Raw genomic sequence first — 16825 nt, 5'->3', positions numbered from 1 at the left:
CTTTAAAAAAGAAATGTTGGCGCTTTGCCTGTAGACTGCTGCTTTAGATTTTAGACACCATTTAGTTGGAATTTTATAGATATTTACTCTATTGAACGATTAAGTCACCAAAAAAAAAAAAAAAAACCTAAAATCTCTCTAAACATTTCTGAAGCAATAGCATAAAATTATATTTTGACATCATATATGAACATCCATTGACCTTCCTTTCTCTTGCCCACTTTTAGGGTTAAGTTTCTCCCACCTGGATACATTTGAAATGCTTTTGCTGCCTGTCTCCCTAAGCTAGCTCCATCAGACACACCAGCCGTCTGCCAGCTCTCACAGCGCCCCAGCAAGCATGCACAAGTGCCCGGAGCCCCGCCCCGCACCTACACTGTAGCAGTGGAGATAAGAGATGCGAGCCTCCAGCCGGGACTGGGCCAGGCCATTCATCTTCAGGGGCGAGTGCCAGGCTTTCGGACTCCACCCAAAGAATCCCACCCTGGCAGAGCCTGCTCCCCATCACAGGCAGGCTTCACTCAGCCCACACTGGCCCTGCACACAGTCATCTAGCCCGTGACAAGTTTCGGTTAACCCTTTAGCAGGATTCAGCCCATGCCCAATCAACAGGGACAGTTTTAGACTAGCTCCATTAGAAGACAGAGCAGGAGATTAAGTTCTTATACAATAAACCTGCTCATCTGCAAGCTGTCCTCCACCTCCTCCGCAGCACATCACACATGGGCACACCCCTTATTTTGTCACTGCTTTCCTCCAGGGAAAATGTGATGGTGGCCTTTGTGTCCATTGTGAACAGTCCTTGTGTCAGATATAAAGGGCTGGAATCGTGGGCACGACACTCCCTTAGTCAGCCACAGTGATTCCCACCCTCACTGAAAAGTCAGTGGTAACGTTGCCCCCACAAGTCATCCTAGGGGTTTGCACTGAGCTATAGAAATCAAGTTTGCTGCCATCACTATGAAAGATAAGGGAAACTTTTTAAAAAAATTACCTAAAGTAACCTCTGGCCTTTCTTGCAAACAGTCTGAGAGAGCTGTTTGAGTTCCACCTTGGTTGCAATTTGAACACCAGAATCAGAGAAATTCTTGCCAGTTTCCTAATAATAGAGCATTATGTAAAATTTAGGCTCAGCAGAAGCTACAAATCACTACTTCTATTCTGATATAATAGCATGTTTATCCCTTTCATTGTGGGCTCACATACTTGTATTCCACCAGATCCTGGGAGGAGAGGAGAGCCTAGATTATTCCCATTTGGTTAAATCCCAAACTAGTCAAAGGCTCTTGATCCCTAAGTCTGTTCTTCCCATGACACTATGCTGGTCCCACCTTTCCCAAACTCCCACCTTGACCACCACCAAGACAGTCATGGCATCTACCTGCACAGAGTGCTGGAGTCTTAATGACACACTTACTCACCTACAGTCACGACTGTGGGATGCCACTAATCAAGGTTAACCTCTTCACTAACCTAGCAGAGGTCTTATAGCACTAAGATATATCATGGAAATGACAAACAATCACAAGTTGTCCCTGAAACCGATCCTCTGTTTGGCATACATCCTTAGTCTCATTTGTGTCACCTGGAGGAGCTGATTTTTCTATGTGCACTGATTCAGACCATGGTTCCTCCAGACCAGCCACGCCACGCTGCTCTCAGTCAGCCTGAACTTCGCTAGACACACGGGGACACAGGCAGCTCCATGTCTCGGTGAGTGGGTGAGACTGGGAAGGGACTGGGGAGGGGGAGAGAAGGGCTCCAGTTAGGGGCAGTGCCACTACGCAGGAGTCTCTTTAACAAGGGAAAGCATTGAAAGGCTCCAGCACCTTCTGCCTTTGAAAGAGGGACTTTGGATCATTCCCCTAGAGCAGCGGTTCTCAAGGTGTGCTCCAGGAACCCTGGGGCATCCCGAGACACCTTCAGGGGTCCATGAGGTCACTATGATTTGCATAATACTAGGATGTCCTTTGCCTTGTACACTCTCATTCTCTCATGAGAGCACAGTGAGGTTTTTCAAAGGCTACATGACGTGTGATGATGTCATCACCCTGGTGTCATTGTGCTTGCATATTCTTGGGTTTTAAAAATATTCAGTTTTAATTTCTAATACAGTAAATATTGACATATAAGGGTCCTCAGTAATTTTTAGGAGTATAAAAGGGTCCTAAGATCAAAAAGTTTGAGAACTGCTGGCCAATCCACCTGGCAGGCACCACAACCTCTCCCCCAGGCACCAGGCTCTTCGCCCACCCAGGACTCCCGGGATTCTGCCGGCCTTTCTCCGCTTTTGGAAGGAATATCCTTCATCTGCCTCCTCTGAGACAGCCTTTGGCTTCTTAGAGGCTTGCCTTCACTGTGCCGTAGAGTGACGTGCCCTCCCACTGCTCCAAACAGCACCTCTCTCAGGTCTAAGAGGTGCCAAGAACAAACTCACCGGGTACCCACCCACCCCGGAACCACTGGCAAGTTTCAGCAAGCTCCTTGCTATGGATGACTAGACCATGGTGAGTTTGGGCTATTGAGGGATATTAGGTGCATATTATCAAATAACATGCTGCAACAATTAAGACCTCTTACTGCTACAGAATATAACGCCTTAACTTCTGTTCAGTAATTCTGTCTTCTCAAAGACTTTTGAACATAATAATTACTGTCCTCAGAGAGCAGAGATCTCCTCACTTTCAGAAAGAGCACAGAATGCAGCACCCAGTGATCCTGCGTGTTAATTTAATTTTCAGTTGGGTTGTCCCACACTGTGAGCTGTCTGAGAAGAGTGTCCCCAATCTTACCTTGGCCCCTCCGGTGTGCACTGGCCCACATCCCACCCTCTGCCCAGGAGCTTCAGCGGTTAGCCCCGTGGATTCTGGCGCTGGGTGCCGAGTGTGCTGTGTGTGTCTGTGCAGATTCTAAATAACAAGCTTGAGTAAGTGTCCCACAACTTTCCCTAACTGGAAGCTACGCTCTTCTGCCAAGACTTTCAGAGAAACGACAGAGGTGTCTGTAGTCTGGCTGTGGAGCCAGCTTCAGGAAGCCGCCCCTTTCCCCGTGGAGTCAGAGCTGGAGGTGGCCCTCGCGGTTCCTGGCTGCCTGTCCTAGGCCAGCCCCGGCTGCCAACCACAGCCAGGCTGCTCCTTAGCAACAGCCCAGCCCAGACACGCAGGGTTCTCGTTTCATTCAGACCATTCCCGAGTCCTCTCTAGAAAGCTGTCAGTTTCCAGTTTTTACTTATTTGGAAGGCGTGTAGAGAAAGGCATGTAGAAGAAACACCGCCCACTTGAATGGCTTGGGGCCTTCCTGCCAAGGCTTGTGTGGAGACTTGGATCTAGAAGACAGTTGGTCACACTGGCCCTCTGAGATGGGGTGACACAGACGGGGAACATATACTTTCCTTCAGCACTGAATAAACTCAACATTGGGGTGGCCCAGAGACAGAGAGGGGGATTGTTTATCTGAGGGTGGGTCAGCTCCTCACCTGTGCCCACAGGGCCGACCTGCTTCCCCTTCAGGGATGATACTTCAAATTCTTAATAAATTCTTGTAAATTAACACATCGCAGGCACTGCCCGAGCAGAGCAGAAGTGGGCCTTCGGGCCAGAGCAGGGTCCCAGCGGCCCCCACTCTGCCAGGCGTCAGCTCTGTAGTTGCTGGATCACAGAGGAGTCTGGGAGAAGGGGTGGGCTGGGGGGATGCAAGGTGCTGGGGCAACAGCTGCTGATACCAGGTACAGATGTGCTTCAACATCTTCCCAAGTGGCCCAGCCACACTGGAGTGTGCCGGCCAGCTGCCAACCGCACACCCACGTCACCACACGCGGTGCTGTGTGAAGCAGCCAAACCTGCTGTCGGGCTCTACAGACTCTGCTAAGAGACTCCACAACACCCACGTGAGCTCCTCAACTTACTGCAGTCTGCACACTTACGCACGTGGGACAGGGTTGGGAGCCAGGCCCAGCTCCACGGTGAGGCCAGGAGGCCCATGTAAGTCCAGGCAGGTACGGGGAGTCACTGCAGCCAAAGGGCAAATGTCACAGGCACAAAAAACCTCACTAGAAAAGAGCCCGAGGCAGGGGAGCCCCTGCCAGTCATGCCTAGGACAAGCCTGCAGGAAGCGTGCTGCCCACTGGCCACACTGCTCCTGCCCTCTGCATGGCCTCTGGGACTCCTGCACTCCCAGGATGCTTGGAAGAGCATCCTCTTCTACCAGGAACCGGGCTGGCCCAGCGTCTGCCGCTCTCTCCTCCCCGTCTCTCGCCCCCACGTGTGCGCACACCTGTACGGGCACACACACAGCCTCCAGTCTGCACACACCGGGGCAGGCGAAAGGGCCCATCACCCCTTCTTTTCTCTACACAGTTCAGAAACTTCAATTTTTTGGACTCTTCTCCATGTCCTCGAAACTAAGGATACTTTTGAATATTGATTTTAAAACCACAGTTGGACACCATAGGTGTCTTGGGCTCAGCCTCGGATGTACAGACTCCACAATCACCGCTTGGACTTGGCTGAGAACCTGAGATCAGATGCTCTCACCAACCAACTTTTTGGGCAAAATCTGCTGTTCTTAAGATGTGAAAATGCAACCTGTAGACCACCTCTGTTTACATCTGTTATGCATTGCCTAGATGTCTTAACAAGGGGAGAATTCTCTTTCTCAGGGGATCACTACAGTACAGAACAGAAAAGAGATCAAAGGAAAACAAGAATTTCTTAAAGTTCTGGTAGTAAACAGGCATACGATATTATTATTGTTGTAGTCTTAATAATAAGCAATTATACGTTCAAAGTGCTTTACAATCACTTAGCTATTCCTCACAACAGCCCTGTGAGGTAGGTCGACATTATTACCCCCATTTTACAGATGGGGAAACTGAGGCACAGAGAGGTTAGGTGTCTTGCCCAAGGTCACGCAACAAGTGAACGCTGAAGCTGGGACTAGAACCCAGGTTCCCTGACTCCTGGTGTCCTTGAAACTAGACCACACTGCTTCCAAAGAGGCATCCCCAGACTGGCTCTGAGCACGAATTAAAGACGGACAATGTTAGATGAGGTTTGGGTGTGGTGATATTTCCCGTGGACACGTTAAGATGGAACCTGAGGTGTTGCCTGGACTGGTTTTGGCATGCAGGTGTATGTGTTAGTTTCAATGGGAGTGTCTGAGCTTCCTGGCCTGTCCGCTTCTCACTGCATTCTGGGCTGGGTACTGCAGAGAGCAGGGCCGGACGGTCAGGAGGTCACGGCGGACCGGCACATAAAAGGAACTCTGTCAGCTCAGCGCCGAGGGGCCTGCCAGTCTTTGGGAGTTCGGGCAAACTAGGGATGCAGGACTTTGGAACGGAGTCAGCTGCCCACCTTAGGCAGGTCTGCTTAATCTTTTTATTATTAATTTTTTTTTTTAAACTGGCCAGCATCAGGAAGTTGTGTTCATTTCGTTTCTCTGTGGGGCGGCTGCCCCCCTCCTTTTCTCTCTCTCACTCTTTCCCTTTCTCTGAGTCTCTGCTTGGAAGGGAAAACTGTTAAGCCTCGTATGTTCCCTTTCATGAAAAAGAGCCACTGTGAGCAATGTCCGCGACAGGCAGCCCTGGCTCCGCAGATGAGCCACGGCCCCGCTTCCACCTTCCGGAGGAGGAGTGCTTTGCTTGGAAGGGGTCTCCCCAGGGCCTTGGGTTTGCTTTTTCCTGCATTTCTCCCGAAATGCTGTTTCAGTAGAAATAAGCCCACTTGAGACTTTTCCCTTTCAAGGCCTGCTTAGCCACACACGCCTTCCGACTAACCAGCTTGGTGCCGTAGCTCAGGCAGAAAATTCTAAAGCATCCGTTCAAGCATCTGAAACAAATGAATCAACCAGTGAAATCTCATCTGTTAGCATCTGTTCTCCTCTTAGATTAAAAAAGGAAAGAATTTTTTTAAAAAGCCTTTTTATGGCTTCAGGTGGAATCATGCTTTCAAAAAAACTTTTTACTACTTTTTAGACGAAGGTGACAAGATAACAGGTGTTTGATCCTCCACCGGTTCAACCTCTGTGAAGGGTGGCCTTTTCCTTTGTCATTGTGTACTGAGCCTCCCGGAGACGCCAAATCAAGGCACAGCAGGAGCTCACAGTCACCCTCGTCCTGTATGCCTCCCCCATCTCCCCTCGACCACCTGCCTCGCCAGCTGGTGGCCAGGGCATAGGCATCAAAATCATTCAACCTGACAACCTAATTCTTCATAGCTAGAAATAGGTCTCCTCCTTAAACCAACATTCCAAACGGGTCAAAATGACTCTCTCTCTGAAGCTGCCCCATCATTGAGATGGGCGGGCTCCCGGCCGGGATGGGTGGGGGACAGAGTTTCCTCAGATTCCACCAGAGTGCATGTCTTTTGCAGAAAGGAGATCCTTGAATGTTGAAAGTAAGAGAAATGAACAAAACTTTTCCCACTTTGGGATCTTTTCTTTTTCTTATCTGTGAAAAACTGGACTAATTGGTGCCTGTAGCCTGCACAGAAGTCCTCATCTAGAAGATACGATGGGACGTTCGCCGTACATTGCTATTTGCTGGGAAGGGGACTGAGAGTTTTCACGGCCGCAGGGCTGTGCTCCTTCATTTATTTGCCCCTCGTGGAAACTTGCAGGTCACTCGGATGCAGCAACAATGGATGGAGAGCGAATGCTGAGTCAAACTAAAGTGGGTATGGCGCGTCGCGGATGAGTGGGGGAAACTAAAAGAGGCCTGATGCAGCTTCTCTCCGGCTCCCTCTGGAGAGGGGCTGCAGAGAAGGTTGGTTTTAATGGTGAAGATGGATGAATGGATGGAACCGCACACTCATTCAGACCACAGAGGCCAGCGGGTGCCAAGCTGCTCCCCACACACGGAGCCAGGAGCTCCTTGGCCATCCCCTTCAGGTGGAAGGCAACACTGCGGCTGGCCCGAACACAGGGAGGTCAGACGGAGCCCACAGGGTTCAAAGCCACAGTGCATCTGTGTGCCCTGGAAAACCACTCCATGGGTGGGGGCGCAGAGGACGGGGCCAGCTCTGAAAGCCGCTCAGACAGACTGCACTCTACGCGGCACAAGCACACACATGCCCACGTCTCCACGTCTGCGCTCACACTGCGACGGCCACGCCCCACCTTCCACAGCAGTAAGTCTGTGAGCCGCGTGGCACCTGTCACGGGAGGAAGCCAGTTGCCCCCCTTTCTCAGCAGGCTGTGCCCACTCTCAGTGGCTTCCCGAGGATGTGTGTCCTTGTCCTAGTTACGTTGGTGGCACCATTTTCCTAACTGCTACATCGTCACGTAATATTTCATCATGAACTCTCCTCACCCTAATTAAACAGAGTAACAAATCACACTTAAAGCCATTTCTATAACAGAGGAAGCCAAAAATGTAATTAGAATTATCCTTCAAGGAGATAAAAATTTTCTATTTTTATTGTTTGTTTCAGAATAAAATGCATTTTCGAATTTAACTGCCGAGATTATGAATACCGCTTAATTTCCTAGGATGTGTGCTCAACATAAACTATGGCCATTGCCTCAACTCCCAACGGAATCATGTGAAAATGTGTTGATATCATCTAACTGGAAATATGAGAATTTTACTGCGAAAATGAAACTCTGTAAACAATGAGAAATATTCAGGAGAGAAAAGCCCCTCAACATTATTTTAACACAATGTGATAGTCTTTCAACCCACAAACTATAGATGTAGTATTAGCACCATTTGACCTTTCAACTTAAGACTCCGTAAACCCCATACATGAAATATGGTAGTTACTCAGCCGTGTGTTGTTTTTACACAGTTTAAAACATCAAAACGCTATATCCAGCCACCAGAACAAACACTGAAGCCATCTAATTGGGAAGTCTCGGGGGTCCAGGAGAGGTATCAACAACCCTGCATCCAAGTGGTCTTCGTGCATGCCTCCCACAGAGAATTGTAACAGTCCTACCACAGGGCTAACTGCATTACTGTATATCACAGCATAAGCCACCGATGAAAGACTATGTTTCCCCCTCCAGAAAAGTCATCAGGTCTGACCCCAACTAGGCTGCTAGAACAGAAGCAGTTTCCTACAAGGAGGGCACCACGGAACCTGGAAATCTGGCCAGCCTGACCCTCCGGGCAGAGGGCTACTTTAAGGAAGAGGCCTCAGAAACATGTTAATCACTCCCCCTGCTCACATCCAATTGGGCCACGCTGCCCTCAGGATGTATGGACCAGAGACCCATTCAAATCTGCAAACACATCTTTTCCGTTTGCTTTGTCTACGGCTAGCAGTGAACTGCAATCCAGAAGGGGGCTGTCACTTTTGCAAACAGAATCAGCCGGAAATAAGAGAGCCGAACTTGTAAATCCTACAACCTGAGATGGCAATGAGCCGGCTGACCGAGCAGGTGATTCACTGAGCTACCTTTAGGACGTGTGATCAGAGAAAGAAACATCAGAGATTGTCTTCACTGGGATTCAGCGTTCACCTGCCAACCTGTTTGCCTCTTCCCCCAGCCCCTGCAGCTGTCCGGGCAGAGCTGAGGATTTCACCATGAATCAGCAGGTCACTGTCACACAGGGCCATCTGCTAACCCGCCATATCCACACACCATATCCCCACATTCCTCGGTCACTCATCCACTGCCGTTCATGGTCACGTTCTCTCTCTCAGCAAGATCAGAGACGAGACTTCACTTCAGTAGTTACCATTGCTTTGAACACAAAACAATGCTGAGCATTTTTCCCTGGGAAAGTGAAGGACTGTTCTACATTAAAACTTATCAATATCTACAAGGCCAAATTTAAGACATGTGGTGGTAACAGAGACATAAAGTAATTTTAGGGGACAGAAACAATACTTTATTTTATCCACGATGGACTTAGAGCATTCTGGGTAGCAAAAGATGACAGGGCTTCTGACCAATCTGGACAGCTGTTGCTGATAGCTTGCCGACCTCTCTGGTTCCCTTGTCCCTGTCCTTAGCATCTTCGTGACTGCCTTTCCCCTCCACACACCTGCTTCCCAACCCAGAGCTTTGGGCTTTCCTAGGATTCTATGTCCCTCACGTGCACGGAACCCTACCAGAGGTTCCTGAAAGCCACATCCACACTCTAGGAGCCTGGGGCGGGGCCGGGGTGGAGGAGGGTAGGGCCCAGGGGCTGGCGGGGGCTTGAGAGCGCAGCATGTGCACAGCAGGCCCCCCGGCCACCAGGAGACAACACACGGAGAGACAGACGTACCACACACACACACACACACACACACACACACACAGTACAAACTAGGAGGTGATGGATGTTACTGGAATGGACCAAAAACCAACAAGCAGTGGGGTAAGAAACAAACAGAAACAAAACAAAGCACTTGCGTTCAGATGGAAAGCTGTTCATTCACTGGGCAGCCAGAACCCTGAGCCCAGGGCTGTGGGGAAAGTGGGTGCCTGCTGGGAGGACAGTGCCTGGAGGAGTCTGGAGGGGCCGGGGTGCGAGGGCAGTGCCCTTTCTCCTCGGTCCCACGACCCTGCCGTGTGGGTGGCGGCAGGTGCAGGGCTCCACGGAGGAGGCAGGGGGAGGGAAGCACTTACCTTGTGGCCCAGAAACGGCCAGTCCACATTTGGGGGAGGGTGCAGTATCTCAGTTTAAACAAAATCCTTGTGGTACTGCTCAACCATGAATAGGCAGCTCTCTAGTATTTCAAATAAGCTTACAAAATCGTTAGTGAAAAGAGAAAACAAAACAAGATGACAATTCACCTGTAGGGCAATTGTGGTGTTCTTCGCAGGGTACTTTCCCACCAGTCCTTGTTCTTTCCGTTTCTTGAATTTCCTAAAGTAGTCCTGTATCAGGAAAGTGGCATAGAACTTCCCCACGGTTACCTCATCATCTAAACGGAGAGACCAGACAGAGCTCTCCCGAATCAGCACATTTGGACCAAGAGCCTAAACACTCGCTTCTGGCTGGGGCAGGGGCGGGGTGGGGCGGGGCACAAGGCACCGGGCTCTCAGCCTACAGCATGGGAGTCTCAGTCTAGCAAAAAGCAAGGTTTTGCAAAGCATTTAAGGCTCAAAATTAGAGTCAGTCAAATGCACTGATACTCAGAGTTGCAGAAAATAATATATCTGTCATGAGTTTAATAGAGCAGCGTATTAGTAACACTATGAAATGCCATCTTGGTTATTTACTTAAAATAAAAATTACAAAACAAAAAACGGCTTCACGGGCCACATTTTCACCCCTGTGCATAGGGATTTGCATGTGTAACTACCACCAACTTATCAAGGGCAATTAAGCATCCAAATCCCGACGTCTCAAGATAGAGACCTAGAAAGGTGACATACAAGCTCAGAAGGAGAGAAAGGTTCCAAAAAGTAACTGCGAGTCCAGATTTTCACGTCTCCCCCACCCCCAGTGCTCTGCCAATAAGCTCCGTAACCATTTCTTGGTTTGTAATTCTGAACTGCTCATTTTCTGCACTGCAGCGACAGCTCCAACCAACCTCAGAGTTGAGCTGGGCTTATTTCTGCTTCAGAAACAATCTCCAACACGTATCGTTGGGGAATCAGAACTCTGCTGATGCCTTTAAAGGTGATGCATGAGGCAGAATAGAGGCTCTGGCTGTCTCATGGTAAACCACCTTGGACATGTAAATGTGCCCACGGGTCTCCCAAGGGTGCTTGCCACCAGATCTGCTGGGTGCTGAGGTCTCCCGGGGTGGGGGAAGCTTACGGCCACCTCAGCAGGCCACCCCACCTGGGCCAGGCTGGGGGCTAGGAGGAGGAACGGCTGCCGTCCCCAGGCTTCAGAACAGCTGGCCTTTGGCCAAGCCACCATACAAGAGTTACATGCTGATCTGGGACAAGGGGCTCAACCTCTCCAAGCCAGTGTCTCATCTGTAGAATGGAGATAGTCTCTCAGAGGAGCTGTGAGAGTCGCACAAGAGGCTCGGAAAGCATTCAGCACCTTGGCTGGGGTTGTCCTAGATGCTGGGCACTTGCACATGGGGACCCATCTGTCCCTGTTACTTTATAGCCTGCCAGTGGCATCTCCCGACCTGGATCCCAGGGCATGACACTGGGACCCACCATCTTCACTAATGCATCCTGGGTGGGCTTCATTTAGCGCCCGTGTGGGAGGTGCCGCCGACCTCCCGTGGTCCCCACCTGGAGACTGCTGGGCCCCTCCGGGCCACCTCTCCAGCCCTGCCTGTGAGAACTGCTTGGCGCTACCGTGTGAGATGCTGCCTCGGGGTGCTCCGGCATCGGGAAGCATCATATTCCTTCTGACCCGAGCCAGGCAAGTCCTGGAGTGAGGGAGGGGCCCCCCACATAAAAACACCCAGCCCAGCTGGACCCGGGCTTGTCTGACTGGTCTGATGACGCACCGTTCACAGGCAGGAAAGCAAAGGTGGGCAGAGGTCACTCAGGTCTTGACACCTCACCGCTGCTGTGCCCCCAGCCCGTCCTCTTGCTCAGGGTGCAGAACATCAGTCCAGCTAGCCCCTACTACCGGGCATCCACGGCGTTAAGCCCTGTGTCAGAGGAATTCCGTGAGGGTCTCAGGGCCTCTTACAACTCTCTCTGACATGGCGGCTCTGCCCACCCTCCTGCCCTCACCCGGACTCGCCCAGGGTGGTGGGCTCCTGCTCCTGCTCCTGGGTCCTCTCCTCCTCCAAACCACCTCTCTGGAGACGGCCCAGCTCCAGCCACACTGGCCACCGGCTTCTTTAGAGCTGCCTCTCCCACAGTACCAGTCTATCCCTTTCCTGGGCTCAACACAGGGAGTGGACGGACTTTGCCCGGCTAGCACATCCAGGGAGTCCGGGGAGATTCTCTGGAGGTCTCCCCTGCCACAGGGTCCTCTGTAGTCCAGGGTTCTGAGTCTTCTATGGAGGGGCCCCAGAAAAAACACTGGCTCTGTCTGCAGAAGGGCCACACCTCATTCCACACCAGGATGCTTCCCGCAAGTGCAGGCCTGACCTGTATCTCTTTTCAGCCCCCAGAGCAGGGCCAGGCCCACCCAGGGGGAGGATTCTAGGGTTACTTGATCTTTTCCACTGAGATGCTGAGCTAACTAGGAGACTGGGCCCAAGGAAGGGTTCTCAAGAACAAGAAAGTCAGAGCTACGGGAGGATAGAAAAGGAAGAGCAGGAATGAATGCGGTGAGGCCGTCTGGGCTCGGGACTGTAGAGAAAGAGAGGCAGTCAGCTCAGTGTGCTCTTCAGAACAAAGGAGCGAAAGATCCGGGTCAAGGAATGAAGGGCCACAGGCCAGGAGAGACTTTGGGGAAGAGAGAGGTGAAGGATTCGTGAAATGGCAGAAAATCTAAGGAGTGGAGGTGAGAACCAGAGCCAAGATGCAGAGGTGAGGGGCTCAGTCCTGAAGGCCGGGGGTCCTGCAGCTGACCCTGGCCGCAGAGAAAGCGGCCAGACCCAATGCATGGCCACAGCTCATCCTATTGCCCTGTCAAGCTCACAGTGAGCCGGGCGACGATGTCTCATGTCGTGCCAGCAAAGGCTCCTAAGACAAGCCTCCCTCTACCCTGTCACAGGGATGAGGGGCTCCCTGAACACGTCCCACCTGCCAGTCTCAGGTGCCCAGCGGCAGAAGCTGGCCTTGCGCAGTCTGCTGCCGTTCGACCAGGTGGCAGTGTGGGGACACCAAGGCCCTCTGCCTCTGGAGCTGCCCCTCTCTTTGTCCAGAGGAGCAGCTAAATAGTATCATTTCCTAAGTGTGCCATGATGCAGGAAAGGGTGGGAACCACTAGTGTATGGAAGAAAAAAGAAGAAAAACAAATAGACAAGTGATGAATACAGACACTAGAACCCAGCCCAGCAAGCGTTCCAGAGGCTGTCACCAAAGCCTGACTGTCACTGTCCTTTGATCTTCCTCAGTGGCAACAGTGCTTCTGTGAGATTCACCCTGGATGGGCCGTGACCATACTAAGCACAAAGTGTGCACTGGCATGGGGCTTCTGGAGCGTTCCATCTCCTCCTAAGCCCTCTTCCCTCTTCTCAGGTTTCACAGTGCCTCTCGCTGCCATCGTGGAATAGATTAACACTTGTCATCCTAAACCCCAATGCATTTTAAGAGATACGGAGGAAAAGCCAGGTCCCATTACTAGACCAAGAAAGTGGAGGAATATTTAGCCTTTAGTAGAAGTCTAGCAGAGCTAACAGTTAGTTGATCAGCTTTTCAAAGGAAAGGTGCCTAGATGGTGAGACAAATTCTGGACTTTTCTTCTGATAAAGTGGAAAGAAATGAAGTGTCACAATAACGTGACTGGCACTCTCCACGTGCGTCTCGCGAGGACGGCGCTGACGTGGGAGCCAGGCGGGCAGTGATGGGGGTGGCGTTCCAAGAGAGATGTGAGGTGGGGCGAGGGGGGCGGCGCCCCCGGCTCGCAGGAGGGAGGAAGGTTTACTAGACAGGCACAGCCTGCTATTCTGAAGCATGCATCTGTGTTTCAAGAAACATCGTAGGGGAATACAGTTGGCAAGAGATAACTCTGATTCCATGCCACCACCCTAAAACAGAATTGCTTCAGAATATTCTGAAAGACTAAGAGTTGAAAGGAATGGAGGCTGCAGAAAAAGCTCAAGCACATTGTTACAACAGTTTTTAAAAAGCAGTTCAACTAAGCCATGCGAGCACTTGGATGTGCAGCTGAAAGGAAAAGAACGAAAACCAAAGAGTCGTTTTAAGTGTGCAGTATCGGTTCTCCTGGGGGGAGCCAGGGCTCTCCACGTGGGAGTTTTGCTGTGTTTTGTTTTCCTTTTATCATTTCCTTCTGGGCCATCTCCCCCAGCTTTGGGCCAGTGGCCGGGCCAGCTATGGGGGCTCCCTTCAGCGACAAAAGCTCATACTGCTTTGCGCTTCATGCTGAGCAGCAGAGCTGGCTGGCATGCTGTCCTCTCTGGGCCCAAAGAGCCAGAGCTTGTCACCTTCTCAGAGGGAGAGGCCTTGGCCACCGTCCTGGCCCGAGTCCCGCAGTCGGCTTCCAGACCGGAGCCAGACCCATCTCGAAAGCTGCAGGGGCAGCGACACTATAAAAGTCAGCTGGTCACAAAACACGCCCAAGGCTCATCACTTGCCCAGGGCCAAGGACACTAGTGTTCTGGTGTGGTGGCACCGGGGGAACAGATCCTGCACCTTTAAAACTTGGAAACAACAGTCAAGAACCACCACCTCCACGTCTAAGACCGTGTGTGTTTCAACAAAAATGGAAAAACAGTATGTGTATAAATATACTGTATATATTTTTATATATATATAGATATTTTATATATATATAAAATTTGAAAAAGTTTAGTTAGTTATGTTGTGATAAATAACAAAAGGAAATAAGCATGCCAGTTAGTTCTGTGTCTGCTCTCACTTCTAGTTAAAAGGACATTTTGGTAATTATGGTAGTAAATTCAGTCTTGATAAGAACATTTCAAAAATACCATTTCCTGAAAGCTATCTATTTTTCGTGAGAAGTTTTCAACAGTATGTTGAAGGGTAATTGGAAACTAATTTTGAATATTTCATTTTGGACCAAAAAAATAGGTTTTTCATTTTGAGACAGCAATCTTGTTCTGTAACATTCATTCCTCCACCAATAAGAAAACCCCTGCTCAAGCCACGTGGGTCTTGGTTTCCTTCCCACTGAAGTCCCTCCTTCCTCTAGACTGGTCTTCACATTGTCCCAAACAATTACAGCAAAGGGCCAAAGGGCTTTCTTGAGCTGTTGGCCTCGATGCTCTGATACGTAAAGCATTCTGCAAACACTCTCTGGGCTTTCTGGAGAGGCTACCATGAAAATCAACGCATTGGCCAAGAACTACTTAGGAAATAGATTACACTGACCACCAGCTGGAGGGACAACTTGGTCGAGCAGTTTCATGCTGGTTTTCTTCCAGATTTTCTTTATCACAGCCCGGAGTTCTTCATTAGCTTGTTCCAGGTTCCCTGGATCCAAAACACAAAAGGGGAAAAGCCAGCTTTGTTTCTGTGTCCAGCTCATCCTGTGTCCACACCACGGCCACCTCGGCCCAGCCTGACCTGAGTGGACGCACTGCCGTCTGACGGGGCTGCCCCCCACGGGGCTCTACCTGTCAGGGCCACACACACATCCGGTATCCAGCTACAGCAATCAAGCCCTCCACCACGAGAAACACCACATTTCACCAGGAATTCAAGGCCTGTCGCACTCGGATCCCGTCCTGCCCTCCCACAGCCAAGATCTCCTCCTTTCTCACTGCCTCCAGCCCCGACTGCCTCTCCTCCTCCACTGTCTGTGCCCAGTTCTACTCCATCCTGGAAGATGCAGCCACGTGCACTTGTCTTCTCAACTCACACATTGGCACATGAGACCATCCTGCCTTCTGGAACCCCTAGCGAGGCTGGCCTGGGGCTGGGTACATACGCGCATGGCACAAGGAGCATGTGTTAGGCTGGAAGAGGCTGGCTTTGCTGAATAGGTTCACCCTGAGCTCCGGGGTTGTGAGAGATCACCTGTCTGCTGACTCGGCATGTGTCCTTTGCTACCTCCTCTTCCTGCTCCTCCAATAAGCGCCCCAAAGAGTCAGCTCCCCTCCGGGTCTCTACTCCCTCACCTCCCAGTCACAGCTGCAATCTGCCTTCCACCGCGCCTGCGACGCTGCCACGGCACTGACCCAGTGGCCACACTCCAGGGCCTATGCTACCAGGCTCAGCCCAGTGGCCGTGAAGACAGCTCCAGTTTGGTCTGGCAGCTGGAGGACGCCAGTCCCACCAGCATACCCCGAGAGCTGACTACGCGCGGGGCGCTGCAGAGGAGCTTCTGCAGACCTCACCTCATTTCACCCTCAGGACTTTCTCTGACATTGGCGCACTTATTTCCCTTTTATAGAGAAAGAAACGACAGCTCTGAACAGTGAAACCCCTCACTGAAGCTCACCCAACTAGTAAGGCGCAGCCGGCGTGAATTCATTTGTGATGGCTCTGTTCCTGCCCCGGGACTCTCCCTGTTCCTCCTGGGAGGTAGGAAGCAGTGGTACGACTCGACTCGACTCGACTCAACACATTCGGGGACAAAGCGAAGAGTCAAGGAAGAAAGGAACAAGCGAGGCAAGGGACAGCACGCCCTCCTAGCACAGACATTCCCATCACACACACACACACACACACACACACACACACACACGAGTCCCTTCCCCAGGGACTGCCCTTTCCAAGAAAAGGTCCAGAGGGGAGAAGGCAAGGTGGGATGTGGTGTCCCTTCCCTCTTCTACCACCTGTCCTGCTGCCAGGGAACACTTACCTTCCGTCTTGATCTTAAGAGCCGTTCGAACCAAAGCAAAGAGAGTTGCATTAAACATGACCGTCCCATCACTGTTGAGAGGCATGTTCATGGCAACTAATCTCTGTAAAGAGAAAGACAAGTTTCTTACTAGAATGCAAATGCCTGACAATAGCCATATCCCTTCCTGATGTTTATTTTCTGTTTATCACTCACTTCTTTTCTAGTCAACCCTCAATTTAATTCAAAGCCATCTTGGGAGCACCTATGTGATGGTTAATTTTATGGGTCAACTCGACTGGGCCACAAGATGCCCAGTGGTTAACACTATTCCTGGGTGTGTCTGTGAGAATGTTTCTGGACGGGATTAGAGTTTGAATGGCTGAACTGAGTAAAGCAGATCTGCCATCCCCAGCGTGGGTGGGCTTCACGCAACTGCTGGGGGCCCAAATGGAACACAAAGGCGGAGGAAGGGTGAACCCTCTCTCTGCCTGCCTCCTGGAGCTGGGACATCCGTCTTCTCCTGCCCTAGGACTGAGATCACACCATGGGCTCCCCTGGGTCTCAGGCCTCCGGACTCAGACTGAACTA

At 51.0% G+C, this 16825-nt stretch overlaps 1 protein-coding gene across 4 annotated transcripts in view; it reads right to left on the bottom strand.

The window, feature by feature from the left end:
• The window catches only part of CACNA1D (calcium voltage-gated channel subunit alpha1 D), a 309771-nt gene that overhangs the window by 17818 nt on the left and 275128 nt on the right, over positions 1-16825 (bottom strand). For all 4 annotated transcript variants that reach the window (XM_069475891.1, XM_069475893.1, XM_069475890.1 and 1 more), the window contains 3 exons: positions 16256-16358; positions 14821-14922; positions 9727-9857 (listed from right to left, as the gene is read on the bottom strand). In XM_069475891.1, the coding sequence (XP_069331992.1) occupies positions 9727-9857; positions 14821-14922; positions 16256-16358 (336 nt within the window). The remainder of the gene's footprint in view (positions 1-9726; positions 9858-14820; positions 14923-16255; positions 16359-16825) is intronic.

The sequence above is a fragment of the Eulemur rufifrons genome, chromosome 7 (assembly GCF_041146395.1).
Source record: "Eulemur rufifrons isolate Redbay chromosome 7, OSU_ERuf_1, whole genome shotgun sequence".
Taxonomy (NCBI): Eukaryota; Metazoa; Chordata; class Mammalia; order Primates; family Lemuridae; genus Eulemur; species Eulemur rufifrons.
The sequence above is the reverse complement of the archived record's forward strand: the minus strand, read 5'-3'. Positions and strand labels throughout refer to the sequence as shown.